This window comes from Echiichthys vipera (genome assembly GCF_963691815.1).
Source record: "Echiichthys vipera genome assembly, chromosome: 6".
Taxonomy (NCBI): Eukaryota; Metazoa; Chordata; class Actinopteri; order Perciformes; family Trachinidae; genus Echiichthys; species Echiichthys vipera.
In genome coordinates this window covers 732,792-751,168 of record NC_139831.1, presented here as the reverse complement: position 1 = coordinate 751,168, position 18,377 = coordinate 732,792, and the positions used below count along the sequence as shown (strand labels likewise).

Here is an 18,377-nt window from a genome sequence, read left to right as displayed (position 1 = left end):
TCTCGTTCAGTTTGTGGATTCAGCAGCTGGTTGGAGTGGTAGTGTCCCAGTGTTCCCAGTGTTCCCTCCTGTAGACGTCCTCTCTCAGTGGAAGTGCTGGTTTTAGTCTGAAGGTGAATCTATCGTCCGTCGCTCAGGGTCTGTGTGTGTGTGTGTGTGTTGCTGTCGTCTCAGCGAGGCAGAGTAACAACCTGTTCTCCTGGTTGGTGAGTCAGCTGATGGGTGGAGTTTTATGCAGTTGTCCCCATTTGACTCTGTATGTAAGTAGGTCATTCACACAAGACTGTGAGTTTCAGATGTGTATTAATGTGGATGGAAAATTAAAACAGTCCATATGAACAAAATAGATTATTTTTGAGCTTGCGACGGACGGTTCCCTGCAGAAGTTCAGCACGTTGAACTCTGGGCTGCGGCTGCTTCATCCCCCGACCATGCGGCGGTCTATTCAGTGGATGGTTGATGAGGTTTAAAGCAGCTGTGCTCAACATTCAGATCCTTAATGAGGCAGGAAACCAGTGTTTTCTATGTAAAGATACAGTGGAGTCACCTTTCACCTTTAAACTGGGATTCGTCAGTCGATATGTTCAGCTGATATTTCCTGATCCAATCATAATCGACGTGACGCTACCATCGGTTCGTGAAATACTGTCCTGGAGCCTCTTAGGTTCCACTGATACTCCACAGATGATTGGTTCATTTCTGGATAAATGTGAATTTTCAGTTTGATCAAGAGAAAGGCCTCGACTCGATCAACAAGAAAAAAGAAAGGCCAAGAGCCTGTCTTTGAACACAAGGCCCTTTGCCGAGACAAAGGACGGCCAGGTGAACACTGTTGCCCCTCATCTCACACCTGGGTATGAAAACCACCCAGAGAGACCAGTTTCAGCTCCCATTGGTCAAGTCTGACCTATGACTGATGACATCACCAGGTTGAACCACCTCGAGTAAACAGGGGATCGGTACAGAGGCGTAAGTGCCTTCCTCTCCCCGTTAACTACTGGGTTCACATCGTACAAACCGACTACCACTCTTTAAACTGCAACTTCAGATTGCAAAGATTCAAACAACCCGTTAACATGCTTTCTTTGTTCAAAAGGAACAAAGGAATGCATTCCTCCTTGCATGCACCATCCACTCACTCAAACACACACACTTTGTCTTGATTATTTGGGTTCTTGGTGCCCCGTGTGAGGTGGCTCTACACTGGTGTTTGGCTTTTACGATGTCCCCATCTTGGTTTTTTGGAGCCACAAGTATTCAAATCTAGATGAGAGGGTGGAGCTAAGTTAGCCACTAGTGCTAGCTCAGTTAGCAAAGTACAAAACTAAACAGCTGAATCCTTTGTGTCTTTTAGTTCAACCAATCGCTAAAGACATTTTTAGAAAGTGACCAAAATGTTACAGAAAAGTGAAAACATACTGTGAGGGGGTCAAAGTCCTGAGACTTTAACACAAACAACAAACAAAAACAAGTTCACTTGATATGTTTTAATGTCCACAGTTGCCGTGGATACACATTACTAAATCTCTGTCCTGGTTGACAGGTGGCTGTGTAGCCCCGCCCCAAAGCCTCCCCTGTTTATGGTCTATTTGACTCTAAATGGACCACCACTGACTAAATTAACATCATGCTGTAGTGAAGTAGACTTGAAACTAGAGACTGAGACATGAACTCATGACATGTACTCCTACAAGTACCTGGGTGTGGTGCTGGATAATAAACTGGAGTGGACCACAAACACACAGGCGGTCTACAAGAAGGGCCTGAGCCGGCTTCACTTCCTGAGGAGGCTCAGGTCCTTCAATGTCTGCAACCTGATGCTTCAGATGTTTTATCAGTCTGTTGTCGCGAACACCATCTTCTTCTTCTTCTGTGGTGTCCTGGGGTGCGGGCATCAAAGCAAAAGATGCGAACAAAGTGAATAAACTCATAAAGAAGGCTGGGTCTGTTGTCGGCTCTAAGCTTGTCCCCCTGGAGGAGGTGGTGGAGCACAGGATGCAAAACTGCTGGTGATCATGGACGATGTTTCCCATCCCCTCCATAAAACCCTGGACAAGCTTCAGAGCAGCTTCAGCAGCAGACTCATTCAACCCCGCTGCTTAAGGAACGGCACAGGAAACAGTTCCTACCCGCTGTTTAAGGAACGCCACAGGAAACAGTTCCTACCTGCTGTTTAAGGAACGGCACAGGAAACAGTTCCTACCTGCTGCTTAAAGAACGGCACAGGAAACAGTTCCTACCTGCTGCTTAAAGAACGCCACAGGAAACAGTTCCTACCTGCTGCTTAAAGAACGCCACAGGAAACAGTTCCTACCTGCTGCTTAAAGAACGCCACAGGAAACAGTTCCTACCTGCTGCTTAAAGAACGCCACAGGAAACAGTTCCTACCTGCTGTTTAAGGAACGGCACAGGAAATCATTCCTACCTGCTGCCGTCAGACTTTACAATGCTGCACAACAAACTCTCACTACTCGAAGTGACCTATCACTGACATGCACCTTATCTCACTTGCACATTAAAATCCACATTGCACATTTTAACATAGTGTTTTATCTGCAATACTGTACTTCTATTTTATTCTATTTTATTGTTGTTCATATTTTGTATTTTATATTTTATCTTATTTTAGTACTTTTGATTGCTCTGTACCGCTGCTACGATGACCAAATTTCCCCTCGGGGATTTATAAAGTTATCTATCTATCTATCTATCTATCTATCTATCTATCTATCTATCTATCTATCTATCAATCTATCAATCTATCAATCAATCTATCTATCTATCTATCTATCTAACTCATTAGGAAAATGTTTACTGAGGGAATAATCCAAGAGAGAAGTTGAGGCTCATTTTCTCATTGACTTCTATACAATCACACTTCTTTATGGAGCTTTAAGGTACTTCATCGTGGATATGTCCATCTTTATGATACAGTTTTTGGACGAGAGTAGATTTTAGGGGGCATCTTCTCCCATCTTAGTCTGAAAACCCACCTGGATGAAACTAAACACGTTCTCTCCTCACAGAAGGAAATCGAGGATCTGAAATCCCAGCTGAGAAACATCAACAGGGAGACTCCAAATCATCAGCAGACCATGAACACCAAGCAGCTGCAGGTCAGACTGGAGCAGACAAAGAAAGAGAACATGGCCTTACAACAGGAGGTGGAGGAGATGAAAGTGCAGCTCCGCGCTGAACGACAGCTGTGTGCATCGGCTGAGAGCAACCTTCAGACGATGTCTCATTGGCACAAAGTGCAGCTCTTGGATACAGAGATCGCAGAGTTCGAGGCTCGCTCGAAAGCAGAGCAGCTGGAAAAAGATCTTGCGTCTGAGAGGGCCGAAGCTCAAACGCTGCAGAAGAAACTGAGCGAGGCGGAAGAAGAAGCTCGGAGGGCGGTGGAAAGGTGCCGGGCGTCTCATCGAGCCCAGCTGGACGAGCACAGGGCGAACGTCAGCAAGATCATCGCCACCCTGAAAAGGGTGAAGGGCGGGCTGGAGGCCGAGCACCGCCGCTTGAAGCAGGAGATCGCCTCCCTCCAGGAATCCAACGCCTCCCGCCAACAGAAACATGAGGATTATAAACTCGTGGCTGCTCTGATGGAGACCAAGCAGCTGAAATGACCAGCGAGAGAAGTCTTGACACCGGGAAAAGCTGGAAAAGTGGGGGTCAGCGAGAGAAGTCGTGACACCGGGAAAAGCTGGAAAAGTGCGGGTCCAGGAAAAAGATGACGAGGAAAAGTTCAATTAAAAGTTTTAAACAGCATTAGTATCTTTGCAGGGGGTATGCTAATGATGGTAGAGGCACTTATTGAAGAGGTCCAAGTGTCCTGGAAGACTTTGAAGTCTCGGACAAATGGGAGAAAAACCACTCAATAGTTTATTGAGCTTGATAGGAAGCTAAAGAACGACACCATCAAAACATATACGTTTCTAACTTGTGTTTAAAAGTTGGCTACCGTTTGATGGACGTACCGTCACCACTCGTATCTCAGGGTTTTTTTGTAACAGGTGATTATTTCAGCTGGTCCTAAAACCTAACAAACCAAAAAGACAGTAAACAGACTGACGTGCATCATAAAAATTCACTGAATATAACGCAAAAAAAGTCACAAACAGACACAAGTTCACAGCCTCAGGAAACGGCGAGGTCTGTTAGCCGCCCCCCTATCAGCTCGGCTACCCTCGAGCTTTTCTATTCACACGGTGAACTCTGCAGACTCTCAGAGAGCTCCATGTGCCGATCCAGGAAAGTGGCGAGGTCCAACTCCACCTCTGTTCTTTCAAACTAGCACCGAACCCCCCCCCCCCCCCCCCAGGACCGTGTGGACCCCGCCCATTGAGAAGTGTGAAAATATTCTAGCTCCATTATGAAACGGCGTGCCGATGCGTGCCGATGCTGCCGACTTCAAATCGAATACCTCCGTTGACTTATCGGCCTTTTCTCTGGTTTGAAATAAACAAAAACAAACCATGACCACACTTAGTTTACTTCTTCCCTGTTTCGCAGCAGTGAAGCGTGCAGCTTCAGCAGTCAACCACCCGACTCCCTTAAAGAGCGTGTTTTAAAAGTGGCTCCTGTTGCTGAGTGGTTACTGCCCAAAGCTCAGGGTGGGGAACTTGGACGTTCACGTGGGCGGCAGCCGCCTCGTTCCACTGTCGACTCTGTCTCTGCCGACACCTCTCATTAAAGAGATATGGATGGATATGAGCGCTCCCATACAGCCGTGTGTAAACAGATCCAGAGGGAGTTGTTTCACCGACTTCATGACCGGGACATTTAAATACGTCAGACTTCAACAGGAGCAGCCAGTAAAACCTGCAGAACAGAAACCCAGCGTGATGCTTTGCTTCATCACATTGTTGTCGATACAAACAAAACACTCGTAATGATCCGTTTTATTTCTCAGCTTTTTATTGAAGTCAAGCCAAAAACCAAAAAAAGGGAAAACAAACAAAACTGCTGGATTAAAATCCAACCAAGAAAAGAAGGAAGAAGTTTTTACGCGTAAGAAGCCGAAAACACAACAAAGCAGGAAGAATCTCTCTCATACAGACTCCTGGTAAAACACTGGTCAAAGTGCTCGTGCATAAAGAAAACCAGTCGTCAAAACACTGATAAATGTTGTTTTTGTTGGCAATATAAACCCATAACTCCAAGAAAGATAAAGACAACATGGTCCTATGTTTCACATCTTTAAAGAGTAACACAGTCTGACAGTGATCAGGCTTTTCAAAGGCAGGACGCACACAGTGATCATCGTTGTGTGACTGTTTATGGACGTGTCAAACATTTCACCAGCATTTAAAAACATTTATGACCTAAATTCACGAGGCCTAAACAAATTAGCATCGCTGCTCCGTCGCTAACCGTTTCGACATCGATGACTTTTGAGCAAACCGCTAAAAAGTCCCAAAATGGCGGAAGCTTTAACATTAGCACAGTTTCTCTGCTGGAGTGTAAAATGCAAACAAGAGCTATCTGTTGGTGTTTAGCTAACTGATAAGCTAACGTCATCAGATATGTTTCCCAGCTAGTGCCATACTGTTACCGGATAGCTACGACACGATCAGTTAGCTCCTCAGAAACGATAGCCTGTCAGCTAACCAAGTCCAAGTTGTCCCCGACTTTCAAACGGACACACAGAAGATTTTTGCTTAGTCACTGTTAGCAACAATAGCAACCGCATGAGGCTTTACATTAAAAAAACAAACAAATATAACATTTTTTCCACTAGTGGAGCTAAAACACAGGAGCTGAAGTTTGCACTGAATGCTAATGTGCTAATAGTAGCATCTTATGAAGCAATTTACAACTAACCAAACTGATCTTTTAGGACACATTTATAGTTGTAGTCATTTGTTAATGAATAAAACTCAAACAGTCCAATGTGTGTTGAACTAGTCTCAACACTTCTATCACTCCGAGTTTAAAGCTTGTTGGTTTTTCATGAAGTCGACAAAAGTTCTGAAGAATCGACTTTGACGTGAACGGAAACAACTTAAAGTTTGATTTTTGGAAGTTTAGAATGTTTCCTTTCAACATCTTTGACGTCGTCATCATCATCATCATCATCATCATCATCATCATCATCACCATCATCATCATCATCATCATCATCATCATCACCATCATCATCACCATCATCACCATCATCGTCATCATCATCATCACCATCATCATCACCATCATCATCACCATCATCACCATCATCATCACCATCATCATCATCATCATCATCATCATCATCATCATCATCATCACCATCATCATCATCATCATCATCATCATCATCACCATCATCACCATCATCGTCATCATCATCATCACCATCATCATCACCATCATCACCATCATCATCACCATCATCATCATCATCATCATCATCATCATCATCATCATCATCATCATCACCATCATCATCATCATCATCACCATCATCATCACCCTCATCATCATCATCATCATCATCACCATCACCATCATCACCATCATCATCATTATCATCACCATCATCATCATCATCACCATCATCATCATCATCATCACCATCATCATCACCATCACCATCATCATCATCGTCATCACCCTCATCATCGACATCATCGTCGTCATCGTCGTCATCGTCGTCGTCGTCGTCATCGTCGTCGTCGTCCTCATCGTCATCGTCGTCGTCATCATCATCGTCGTCGTCGTCACCATCGTCGTCATCGCCATCGTCGTCGTCGTCGTCACCATCGTCGTCACCATCGTCGTCACCGTCGTCGTCGCCATCGCCATCGTCATCATCATCATCGTCGTCGTCGTCGTCACCGTCGTCGTCGCCATCGCCATCGTCATCATCATCATCGTCAGCGTCGTCGTCGTCGTCGTCGTCGTCGTCAGGACAACATGGTCACAAGATCTTCTTCTTCTAGTTCTGTTGTTCTACACTCACAGAGACCTTCACTGGTAAAACCTTCACTTCTTTAAAAGTGTAAATGAGTGGAAACAGTCTCTCAGTGAAAGTGTGTGTGAAGGTGTGTATGCGTGTGTTGGTGTCAGGATCAGAGAACCACAGTTTTCCTCTGTTCCAGTCCAGGTTCACTCTGATCCTCTGGAACCGCTTCTTTAATCCGAGAACAGTGTTTGGATCTGATGGGGAGAGTTTTATGTATGTACCTTTATAGAACCTTAGTCTCCATAATCCAGACTGTATGGCTTCCTTCCTCTGGACAGACTCTGATGACACTCCCAGTGACCAGTCCTCACTGTCTCCAACCTCGACCTCCCAGCTGTGAGTCCCTGAGTCAAAGCCCTCAGAGCCCCGGACGGACCTGTAAGAATCAAACCTCTCTGGATTCTCAGGAAGCTGCTGTTCCTCTCCTCGTCTCACTCTGGTCAGATCTTCAGACAGGATGAGGTCTGGATGAGCAGTGTTTGGGTCCAGAACCACAGGAGTGTAGGAGACCACGTCCTTCATCTTGTTCCAGATGTTGAAGGTCAGGTTGCCCAGGTGTTTGGCCTCGTCTATCAGAGCTCCTGAGAGCAGCTGTGGATCCTCCAGCAGGGGGCGCTGCTGGACTCGCTCCACTGCAGCCTTGTAGTTGTGCAGGAATGAGACGTCTCCAGCTCTCAGCTCCTCCTCTGTGGCTCTGACTGTGTCTGAAAGAGCTGCTATCTCTCTGCTCACAGCCTCCGTCTCCTCCTTCATCCTCCGACTCTTCTGCTCCTCTTCCTCCCTCAGTGCAGCCATCCTGGCCTCCTCTTCCTCTTCTAGAAACTGGTGAAGCTTCTTAAACTGCTCCTTAATCTGCGTCTCTGTGCGTCGGACCTGGACCTTCACGTGTTCTGCTGTTCGATCACACTCGTCTTTAACTCGTTCAAACACCTTTAACTTCCTCTTTAAGGGCTCCAGAGTTTCCTGAAGCTCCTTCCTGTGTTGTCGTGCAGCTTCATCGATGGGTCTGAATCTGTGGCCGTTGTGTTTTTCTGAGTCTCTGCAGACGACACACACCGGCTGCTGATGGTCCAGACAGAAGAGTTTGAGTTTCTCAGAGTGCAGACTGCAGAGAGCCTCTGAAGACCTCTGATCTCTCTCCTGCAGGAAACTCTCACACAGGTTCTTTAAAGACAAGTTAGAAGATAGTTGTCTCTTCAAATATCTTCTATTACAAACTGGACACTCTCGTGTTGGTTTCTCTCTCCACCAGCTCTGCACACAGTCTCTACAGAAGCTGTGGCTGCATGACAGAACAACAGGGTCTTTAAAGACTTCATGACAGACAGAACAGCAGAAATCTGCCTCTAATCTTGAAGCCATTTTGTCTCTGAGTGAAGCAGCAAACACAGACGGCTCAGCCACTCCCTGTTCCCTGAAACTTACTTTCACTTTGAGTCTCTGTTCTTTAAAACTCTCGTTCAGTTTGTGGATTCAGCAGCTGGTTGGAGTGGTAGTGTCCCAGTGTTCCCAGTGTTCCCTCCTGTAGACGTCCTCTCTCAGTGGAAGTGCTGGTTTTAGTCTGAAGGTGAATCTATCGTCCGTCTCTCTGTCTGTGTGTGTGTGTGTGTGTGTGTGTGTGTGTGTTGCTGTCGTCTCAGCGAGGCAGAGTAAAAACCTGTTCTCCTGGTTGGTGAGTCAGCTGATGGGTGGAGTTTTATGCAGTTGTCCCCATTTGACTCTGTATGTAAGTAGTTCATTCACACTAGACTGTGAGTTTCAGATGTGTATTAATGTGGATGGAAAAGAAAAACAGTCCATATGAACAAAATAGTTTATATTTGAGCTTGCGACGGACGGTTCCCTGCAGAAGTTCAGCACGTTGAACTCTGGGCTGCGGCAGCTTCATCCCCCGACCACGCAACGGTCTATTCAGAGGATGGTTGATGAGGTTTAAAGCAGCTGTGCTCAACATTCAGATCCTTAATGAAGCAGGAAACCAGTGTTTTCTATGTAAAGATACAGTGGAGTCACCTTTCACCTTTAAACTGGGATTCGTCAGTCGATATGTTCAGCTGATATTTCCTGATCCAATCATAAACAACGTGACGCTACCATCGGTTCGTGAAATACTGTCCTGGAGCCTCTTAGGTTCCACTGATACTCCACAGATGATTTGTTCATTTCTGGATTAACTTGAATTTTCAGTTTGATCAAGAGAAAGGCCTCGACTTGATCAACAAGACAAAAGAAAGGCCAAGAGACTATCTTTGAACACAAGGACCTTTGCCGAGACAAAGGACAACCAGGTGAACACTGTTGCCCCTCATCTCACACCTGGGTGTGAGAACCATCTAGAGAGACCAGTTTCAGCTCCCATTGGTCAAGTCTGACCTATGACTGATGACATCACCAGGTGGAACCGCCTTGAGTAAACAGGGGCTCGGTACAAAGGCGTGAGTGCCTTCCTCTCCCCGTTAACTACTGGGTGCACATCGTACACACTGACTACCACTCTTTAAACTGCAACTTCAGATTGCAAAGATTCAAACAACCCGTTAACATGCTTTCTTTGTTCAAAAGGAACAAAGGAATGCATTCCTCCTTGCGTGCACCATCCACTCACTCAAACACACACACTTTGTCTTGATTATTTGGGTTCTTGGTGCCCTGTGTGAGGTGGCCCTAAACTCGTGTTTGGCTTTTATGATTTCCCCATCTTGGTTTTTTGAAACCACAAGTATTCAAATCTAGATGAGAGGGTGGAGCTAAGTTAGCCACTAGTGCTAGCTCAGTTAGCAAAGTACTAAACTAAACAGCTGAATCCTTTGTGTCTTTTAGTTCAACCAATCGCTAAAGACATTTTTAGAAAGTGACCAAAATGTTACAGTAAAGTGAAAACACACTGTGAGGGGGTCAAAGTCCTGAGTCTTTAACACAAACAAACAAAAACAAGTACACCTGATATGTTTTAATGTCCACAGTTGCCGTGGATACACATTACTAAATCTCTGTCCTGGTTGACAGGTGGCTGTGTAGCCCCGCCCTAAAGCATCCCCTGTTTATGGTCTATTTGACTCTAAATGGACCATCATTGACTAAATGAACTTCATGCTGTAGTGAAGTAGACTTGAAACTAGAGACTGAGACATGAACTCATGACATGTACTCCTACAAGTACCTGGGTGTGGTGCTGGATCATAAACTGGAGTGGACCACAAACACACAGGCGGTCTACAAGAAGGGCCTGAGCCGGCTTCACTTCCTGAGGAGGCTCAGGTCCTTCAATGTCTGCAACCGGATGCTTCAGATGTTTTATCAGTCTGTTGTCGCGAACACCATCTTCTTCTTCTTCTGTGGTGTCCTGGGGTGCGGGCATCAAAGCAAAAGACGTGAACACACTGAACAAACTCATAAAGAAGGCCGGGTCTGTTGTCGGCTCTAAGCTCGTCACCCTGGAGGAGGTGGTGGAGCACAGGATGCAAAACTGCTGGTGGACGATGTTTCCCATCCCCTCCATAAAACCCTGGACAAGCTTCAGAGCAGCTTCAGCAGCAGACTCATTCAACCTCACTGCCTTAAAGAACGGCACAGGAAACAGTTCCTACCTGCTGTTTAAGGAACGCCACAGGAAATCATTCCTACCTGCTGCCGTCAGACTTTACAACGCTGCACAACAAACTCTCACTACTCGAAGTGACCTATCACTGACATGCACCTTATCTCACTTGCACATTAAAATCCACATTGCACATTTTAACATAGTGTTTTATCTGCAATACTGTTCTTCTATTTTATTCTATTTTATTGTTGTTCATATTTTGTATTTTATATTTTATCTTATTTTAGTACTTTTGATTGCTCTGTACCGCTGCTACGATGACCTAATTTCCCCTCGGGGATTTATAAAGTTATCTATCTATCTATCTATCTATCTATCTATCTATCTATCAATCAATCTAACTCATTAGGAAAATGTTTACTGAGGGAATAATCCAAGAGAGAAGTTTAGGCTCATTTTCTCATTGACTTCTATACAATCACACTTCTTTATGGAGCTTTAAGGTACTTCATCATGGATATGTCCATCTTTATGATACAGTTTTTGGATGAGAGTAGATTTTAGGGGGCATCTTCTCCCATCTTAGTCTGAAAACCCACCTGGATGAAACTAAACACGTTCTCTCCTCACAGAAGGAAATCGAGGATCTGAAATCCCAGCTGAGAAACATCAACATGGAGACTCCAAATCATCAGCAGACCATGAACACCAAGCAGCTGCAGGTCAGACTGGAGCAGACAAAGAAAGAGAACATGGCCTTACAACAGGAGGTGGAGGAGATGAAAGGGCAGCTCCGCGCTGAACGACAGCTGTGTGCATCGGCTGAGAGCAACCTTCAGACGATCTCTCATTGGCACAAAGTGCAGCTCTTGGATACAGAGATCGCAGAGTTCGAGGCTCGCTCGAAAGCAGAGCAGCTGGAGAAAGATCTTGCGTCTGAGAGGGCCGAAGCTCAAACGCTGCAGAAGAAACTGAGCGAGACGGAAGAAGAAGCTCACAGGGCGGTGGAAAGGTGCCGGGCTTCTCATCGAGCCCAGCTGGACGAGCACAGGGCGAACGTCAACAAGATCATCGCCACCCTGAAAAGGGTGAAGGGCGGGCTGGAGGCCGAGCACCTCCGCTTGAAGCAGGAGATCGCCTCCCTCCAGGAATCCAACGCCTCCCGCCAACAGAAACATGAGGATTATAAACTTGTGGCTGCTCTGATGGAGACCAAGCAGCTGAAATGACCAGCGAGAGAAGTCTTGACACCGGGAAAAGCTGGAAAAGTGGGGGTCCAGGAAAAAGATGACAAGGAAAAGTTCAATTAAAAGTTTTAAACAGCATTAGTATCTTTGCAGGGGGTATGCTAATGATGGTAGAGGCACTTATTGAAGAGGTCCAAGTGTCCTGGAAGACTTTGAAGTCTCGGACAAATGGGAGAAAAACCACTCAATAGTTTATTGAGCTTGATAGGAAGATAAAGAACGACACCATCAAAACATAAATGTTTATAGCTTTTGTTTAAACCACCACTCGTATCTCAGGGTTTTTTTGTAACAGGGGATTATTTCAGCTAGTCCTAAAACCTAACAAACGAAAAAGACAGTAAATAGACTGACGTGCATCATAAAAATTCACTGAATATAACAAAAAAAAAGTCACAAACAGACACAAGTTCACAGCCTCAGGAAGCGGTGCGGTCTTTTAGCCGCCCCCCTATCAGCTCGGCTACCCTCGAGCTTTTCTATTCACACGGTGAACTCTGCAGACTCTCAGAGAGCTCCATGTGCCGATCCGGGAAAGTGGAGAGGTCCAACTCCACCTCGGTTCTTTCAAACTAGCACCGCACCCCCCCCCCCCAGGACCGTGTGGACCCCGCCCATTGAGAAGTGTGAAAATATTCTAGCTCCATTATGAAACGGCGTGCCGATGCTGCCGACTTCAAATCCAATACCTCCGTTGACTTATCGGCCTTTTCTCCGGTTTGAAATAAACAAAAACAAACCATGACCACACTTAGTTTACTTCTTCCCTGTTTCGCAGCAGTGAAGCGTGCAGCTTCAGCAGTCAACCACCCGCCTCCCTTAAAGAGCGTGTTTTAAAAGTGGCTCCTGTTGCTGAGTGGTTACTGATGGATATGAGCGCTCCCATACAGCCGTGTGTAAACAGATCCAGAGGGAGTGGTTTCACCGACTTCATGACCGGGACATTTAAATACGTCAGACTTCAACAGGAGCAGCCAGTAAAACCTGCAGAACAGAAACCCAGCGTGATGCTTTGCTTCATCACATTGTTGTCGATACGATGAGACTTTATTCTGCTTAATGATGCTGCTATAGGCCGAGTCTGCCGGGGGATCTTCCTGTTCCTGATCCTCTGAGCTTCTCTCCTCTCTGTCTGTATCATTCATGTGTCATCAGTGCATGTTACTAATTCAGCTTCTTCCCCGGAGCTGTTTGTGCTTTGTCTTCTCTCAGGTCTCTGCTGATGGTGGTGGTGCCTGCTGCCGTGGTCCTGTGTGCAGGTCTCTGCTGATGGTGGTGGTGCCTGCTGCCGTGGTCCTGTGTGCACGTTCCTGTCTGTTATAGTGAAGGTTTTCGTCTCCACCGTACTCTACGGGGGAATTGTTGGGTCTTTACCTACTCTTGTTATGATTTGACACTATAAATAAAATTTAATTGAATTGAATTGAAACAAAACACTCGTATTGATCCGTTTTATTTCGCAGCTTTTTATTTAAGTCAAGCCAAAAACCAAAAAAAGAGAAAACAAACAAACTACTGGATTAAAATCCAACCAAGAAAAGAAGGAAGAAGTTTTTACGCGTAAGAAGCCGAAAACACAACAAAGCAGGAAGAATCTCTCTCATACAGACTCCTGGTAAAACACTGGTCAAAGTGCTCGTGCATAAAGAAAACCAGTCGTCAAAACACTGATAAATGTTGTTTTTGTTGGCAATATAAACCCATAACTCCAAGAAAGATAAAGACAACATGGTCCTATGTTTCACATCTTTAAAGAGTAACACAGTCCGACAGTGATCAGGCTTTTCAAAGGCAGGACGCACACAGGGATCATCGTTGTGTGACTGTTTATGGACGTGTCAAACATTTCACCAGCATTTAAAACATTTCTGACCTAAATTCACGAGGCCTAAACAAATTAGCATCGCTGCTCCGTCGCTAACCGTTACAACATCGATGACTTTTGAGCAGACCGCTAAAAAGTCCCAAAATGGCGGAAGCTTTAACATTAGCACAGTTTCTCTGCTGGAGTGTAAAATGCAAACAAGAGCTATCTGTTGGTGTTTAGCTAACTGATAAGCTAACGTCATGAGATATGTTTCCCAGCTAGTGCCATACTGTTACCGGATAGCTACGACACGATCAGCTAGCTCCTCAGAAACGATAGCCTGTCAGCTAACCAAGTCCAAGTTGTCCCCGACTTTCAAACGGACACACAGAAGATTTTTGCTTAGTCACTGTTAGCAACGATAGCAACCGCATGAGGTTTTACATTTAAAAAAAAACAAATATAACATTTTTACCAATAGTGGAGCTAAAACACCGCAGCTGAAGTTTGCACTGAATGCTAATGTGCTAATGGTAGCATCTTATGAAGCAATTTACAACTAACCAAACTGATCTTTTAAGATACATTTATAGTTTTAGTCATTTGTTAATGAATAAAACTCAAACAGTCCAATGTGTGTTGAACTAGTCTCAACACTTCTATCACTCCGAGCTTAAAGCTTGTTGGTTTTTCATGAAGTCGACAAAAGTTCTGAAGAATCGACTTTGACGTGAACGAAAACAACTTAAAGTTTGATTTTTGGAAGTTTAGAATGTTTCCTTTCAACATCTTTGACGTCGTCATCGCCATCATCATCACCATCACTATCATCATCATCATCATCATCATCATCACCACCATCATCATCATCACCATCACCATCATCACCACTATCATGGTCATCATCATCATCATCATCATCATCATCATCACTATCATGGTCATCATCATCATCATCACTATCATCATCATCATCATCATCATCACTATCATGGTCATCATCATCATCATCACCATCACCATCACCATCATCATCACCACCATCATCATCGTCATCATTGTCGTCGTCACCATCACCATCATTGTCCACACTCACAGAGACCTTCACTGGTAAAACCTTCACTTCTCCATCAATGAGTGGAAAAAGTCTGTCAGTGAAAGTGTGTGTGAAGGTGTGTATGTGTGTGTTGGTGTCAGGATCAGAGAACGACAGTTTTCCTCTGTTCCAGTCCAGGTTCACTCTGATCCTCTGGAACCGCTTCTTTAACCGGAGAACAGTGTTTGGATCTGATGGGGAGAGTGTTTTGTATTCACCTTTATAGAAACGAAGTCTCCATAATCCAGAGCATATGACTCTCTTCCTCTGGACGGACTCTGCTGACACTCCCAGTTCCAAGTCCTCACTGTCTCCAACCTCGACCTCCCAGCTGTGAGTCCCTGAGTCAAAGCCCTCAGAGCCCAGGACACACCAGTTATAATCAAACCTCTCTGGATTCTCAGGAAGCTGCTGTTTCTGTCCTCGTCTCACTCTGGTCAGATCTTCAGACAGGATGAGTTTTGAACCAGCAGTGTTTGGGTCCAGAACCACAGGAGTGTAGGAGACCATGTCCTTCATCTTGTTCCAGATGTTGAAGGTCAGGTTGCCCAGGTGTTTGGCCTCGTCTATCAGCGGTCCTGAGAGCAGCTGTGGATCCTCCAGCAGGGGGCGCTGCTGGACTCGCTCCACTGCAGCCTTGTAGCTGTGCAGGAATGAGACGTCTTCAGCTCTCAGCTCCTCCTCTGTGGCTCTGACTGTGTCTGAAAGAGCTGCTATCTCTCTGCTCAGAGCCTCCGTCTTCTCCTTCATCCTCCGACTCTTCTGCTCCTCTTCCTCCCTCAGTGCAGCCATCCTGGCCTCCTCTTCCTCTTCTAGAAACTGGTGAAGCTTCTTAAACTGCTCCTTAATCTGCGTCTCTGTGCGTCGGGCCTGGACCTTCACGTGTTCTGCTGTTCGATCACACTCGTCTTTAACTCGTTCAAAAACCTTTAACTTCTTCTTTAAGGGCTCCAGAGTTTCCTTAAGTTCCTTCCTGTGTTGTAGTGCAGCTTCATCGATGGGTCTGATTCTGTGGCCGGTGTGTTTTTCTGAGTCTCTGCAGACGACACACACCGGCTGCTGATGGTCCAGACAGAAGAGTTTGAGTTTCTCAGAGTGCAGACTGCAGAGAGCCTCTGAAGACCTCTGATCTCTCTTCAAATATCTTCTATTACAAACTGGACACTCTCGTGTTGGTTTGCCTCTCCACCAGCTCTGCACACAGACTTTACAGAAGCTGTGGTTGCATGACAGAACAACAGGGTCTTTAAAGACTTCATGACAGACAGAACAGCAGAGATCTGCCTCTAATCTTGAAGCCATTTTGTCTCTGAGTGAAGCAGCAAACACAGACGGCTCAGCCACTTCCTGTTCCCTGAAACTTACGTTCACTTTGAGTCTCTGTTCTTTAAAACTCTCGTTCAGTTTGTGGATTCAGCAGCTGGTTGGAGTGGTAGTGTCCCAGTGTTCCCAGTGTTCCCTCCTGTAGACGTCCTCTCTCAGTGGAAGTGCTGGTTTTAGTCTGAAGGTGAATCTATCGTCCGTCTCTCAGTCTGTGTGTGTGTGTGTGTGTGTGTTGTTACTGTCGTCTCAGCGAGGCAGAGTAAAAACCTGTTCTCCTGGTTGGTGAGTCAGCTGATGGGTGGAGTTTTATGCAGTTGTCCCCATTTGACTCTGTATGTAAGTAGGTCATTCACACAAGACTGAGTTTCAGATGTGTATTAATGTGGATGGAAAAGAAAAACAGTCCATATGAACAAAATAGATTATTTTTGAGCTTGCAACGGACGGTTCCCTGCAGAAGTTCAGCACGTTGAACTCTGGGCTGCGGCTGCTTCATCCCACGACCATGCGGCGGTCTATTCAGAGGATGGTTGATGAGGTTCAAAGCAGCTGTGCTCAACATTCAGATCCTTAATGAAGCAGGAAACCAGTGTTTTCTATGTAAAGATACAGTGGAGTCACCTTTCACCTTTAAACTGGGATTCCTCAGTCGATATGTTCAGCTGATATTTCCTGATCCAATCATAAACGACGTGACGATACCATCGGTTCGTGAAATACTGTCCTGAAGCCTCTTAGGTTCCACTGATACTCCACAGATGATTTGTTCATTTCTGGATAAACTTGAATTTTCAGTTTGATCAAGAGAAAGGCCTCGACTCGATCAACAAGACAAAAGAAAGGCCAAGAGACTGTCTTTGAACACAAGGACCTTTGCCGAGACAACAGGCGAATAGGTGAACACTGTTCCCCCGCATCTCACACCTGGGTGTGAAAACCACCCAGAGAGACCAGTTTCAGTTCCCATTGGTCAAGTCTGACCTATGACTGATGACATCACCAGGTGGAACCGCCTCGAGTAAACAGGGGCTCGGTACAAAGGTGTGAGTGCCTTCCTCTCCCCGTTAACTACTGGGTACACATCGTACACACCGACTACCACTCTTTAAACTGCAACTTCAGATTGCAAAGATTCAAACAACCCGTTAACATGCTGTCTTTGTTCAAAAGGAACAAAGGAATGCATTCCTCCTTGCGTGCACCATCCACTCACTCAAACACACACACTTTGTCTTGATTATTTGGGTTCTTGGTGCCCCGTGTGAGGTGGCCCTACACTCGTGTTTGGCTTTTACGATGTCCCCATCTTGGTTTTTTGAAACCACAAGTATTCAAATCTGGATGAGAGGGTGGAGCTAAGTTAGCCACTAGTGCTAGCTCAGTTAGCAAGGAACAAAACTAAACAGCTGAATCCTTTGTGTCTTTTAGTTCAACCAATCGCCAAAGACATTTTTAGAAAGTGACCAAAATGTTACAGTAAAGTGAAAACACACTGTGAGGGGGTCAAAGTCCTGAGACTTTAACACAAACAACAAACAAAAACAAGTTCACTTGATCTGTTTTAATGTCCACAGTTGCCGTGGATACACATTACTAAATCACTGACCTGATTGACAGGTGGCTATGTAGCCCCGCCCTAAAGCCTCCCCTGTTTATGGTCTATTTGACTCTAAATGGACCATCACTGACTAAATGAACATCATGCTGTAGTGAAGAAGACTTGAAACTAGAGACTGAGACATGAACTCAATAGGAAAATGTTTACTGAGGGAATAATCCAAGAGAGAAGTTTAGACTCATTTTCTCATTGACTTCTATACAATCACACTTCTTTAAGGAACTTTAAGGTACTTCATCATGGATATGTCCATCTTTATGATACAGTTTTTGGATGAGAGTAGATTTTAGGGGGCATCTTCTCCCATCTTAGTCTGAAAACCCACCTGGATGAAACTAAACACGTTCTCTCCTCACAGAAGGAAATCGAGGATCTGAAATCCCAGCTGAGAAACATCAACATGGAGACTCCAAATCATCAGCAGACCATGAACACCAAGCAGCTGCAGGTCAGACTGGAGCAGACAAAGAAAGAGAACATGGCCTTACAACAGGAAGTGGAGGAGATGAAAGTGCAGCTCCGCGCTGAACGACAGCTGTGTGCATCGGCTGAGAGCAACCTTCAGACGATCTCTCATTGGCACAAAGTGCAGCTCTTGGATACAGAGATCGCAGAGTTCGAGGCTCGCTCGAAAGCAGAGCAGCTGGAGAAAGATCTTGCGTCTGAGAGGGCCGAAGCTCAAGCGCTGCAGAGGAAACTGAGCGAGACGGAAGAAGAAGCTCGGAGGGCGGTGGAAAGGTGCCGGGCTTCTTATCGAGCCCAGCTGGACGAGCACAGGGCGAACGTCAGCAAGATCATCGCCACC

At 45.5% G+C, this 18,377-nt stretch overlaps 2 protein-coding genes across 2 annotated transcripts in view; both read right to left on the bottom strand.

Moving 5' to 3' along the window:
• Positions 1–6,913: 6,913 nt before the first annotated feature.
• On the bottom strand, positions 6,914–8,314 carry LOC310947928 (nuclear factor 7, ovary-like; the record flags this gene model as incomplete). Its single annotated transcript, XM_083914907.1, has 1 exon — positions 6,914–8,314. Exon 1 carries the CDS (start codon positions 8,300–8,302, stop codon positions 6,914–6,916), a length of 1,389 nt encoding a protein of 462 aa, XP_083771033.1. The 5' UTR covers positions 8,303–8,314.
• A 5,966-nt stretch (positions 8,315–14,280) lies between these two features.
• LOC310947926 (E3 ubiquitin-protein ligase TRIM39-like) overlaps positions 14,281–18,377 on the bottom strand; it is a gene marked incomplete at its 3' end in the record, with an annotated part of 10,023 nt that continues 5,926 nt past the window's right edge. The window contains exon 2 of the mRNA XM_083914901.1: positions 14,281–15,684. Within this exon, the coding sequence (XP_083771027.1) occupies positions 14,281–15,684 (1,404 nt within the window). The remainder of the gene's footprint in view (positions 15,685–18,377) is intronic.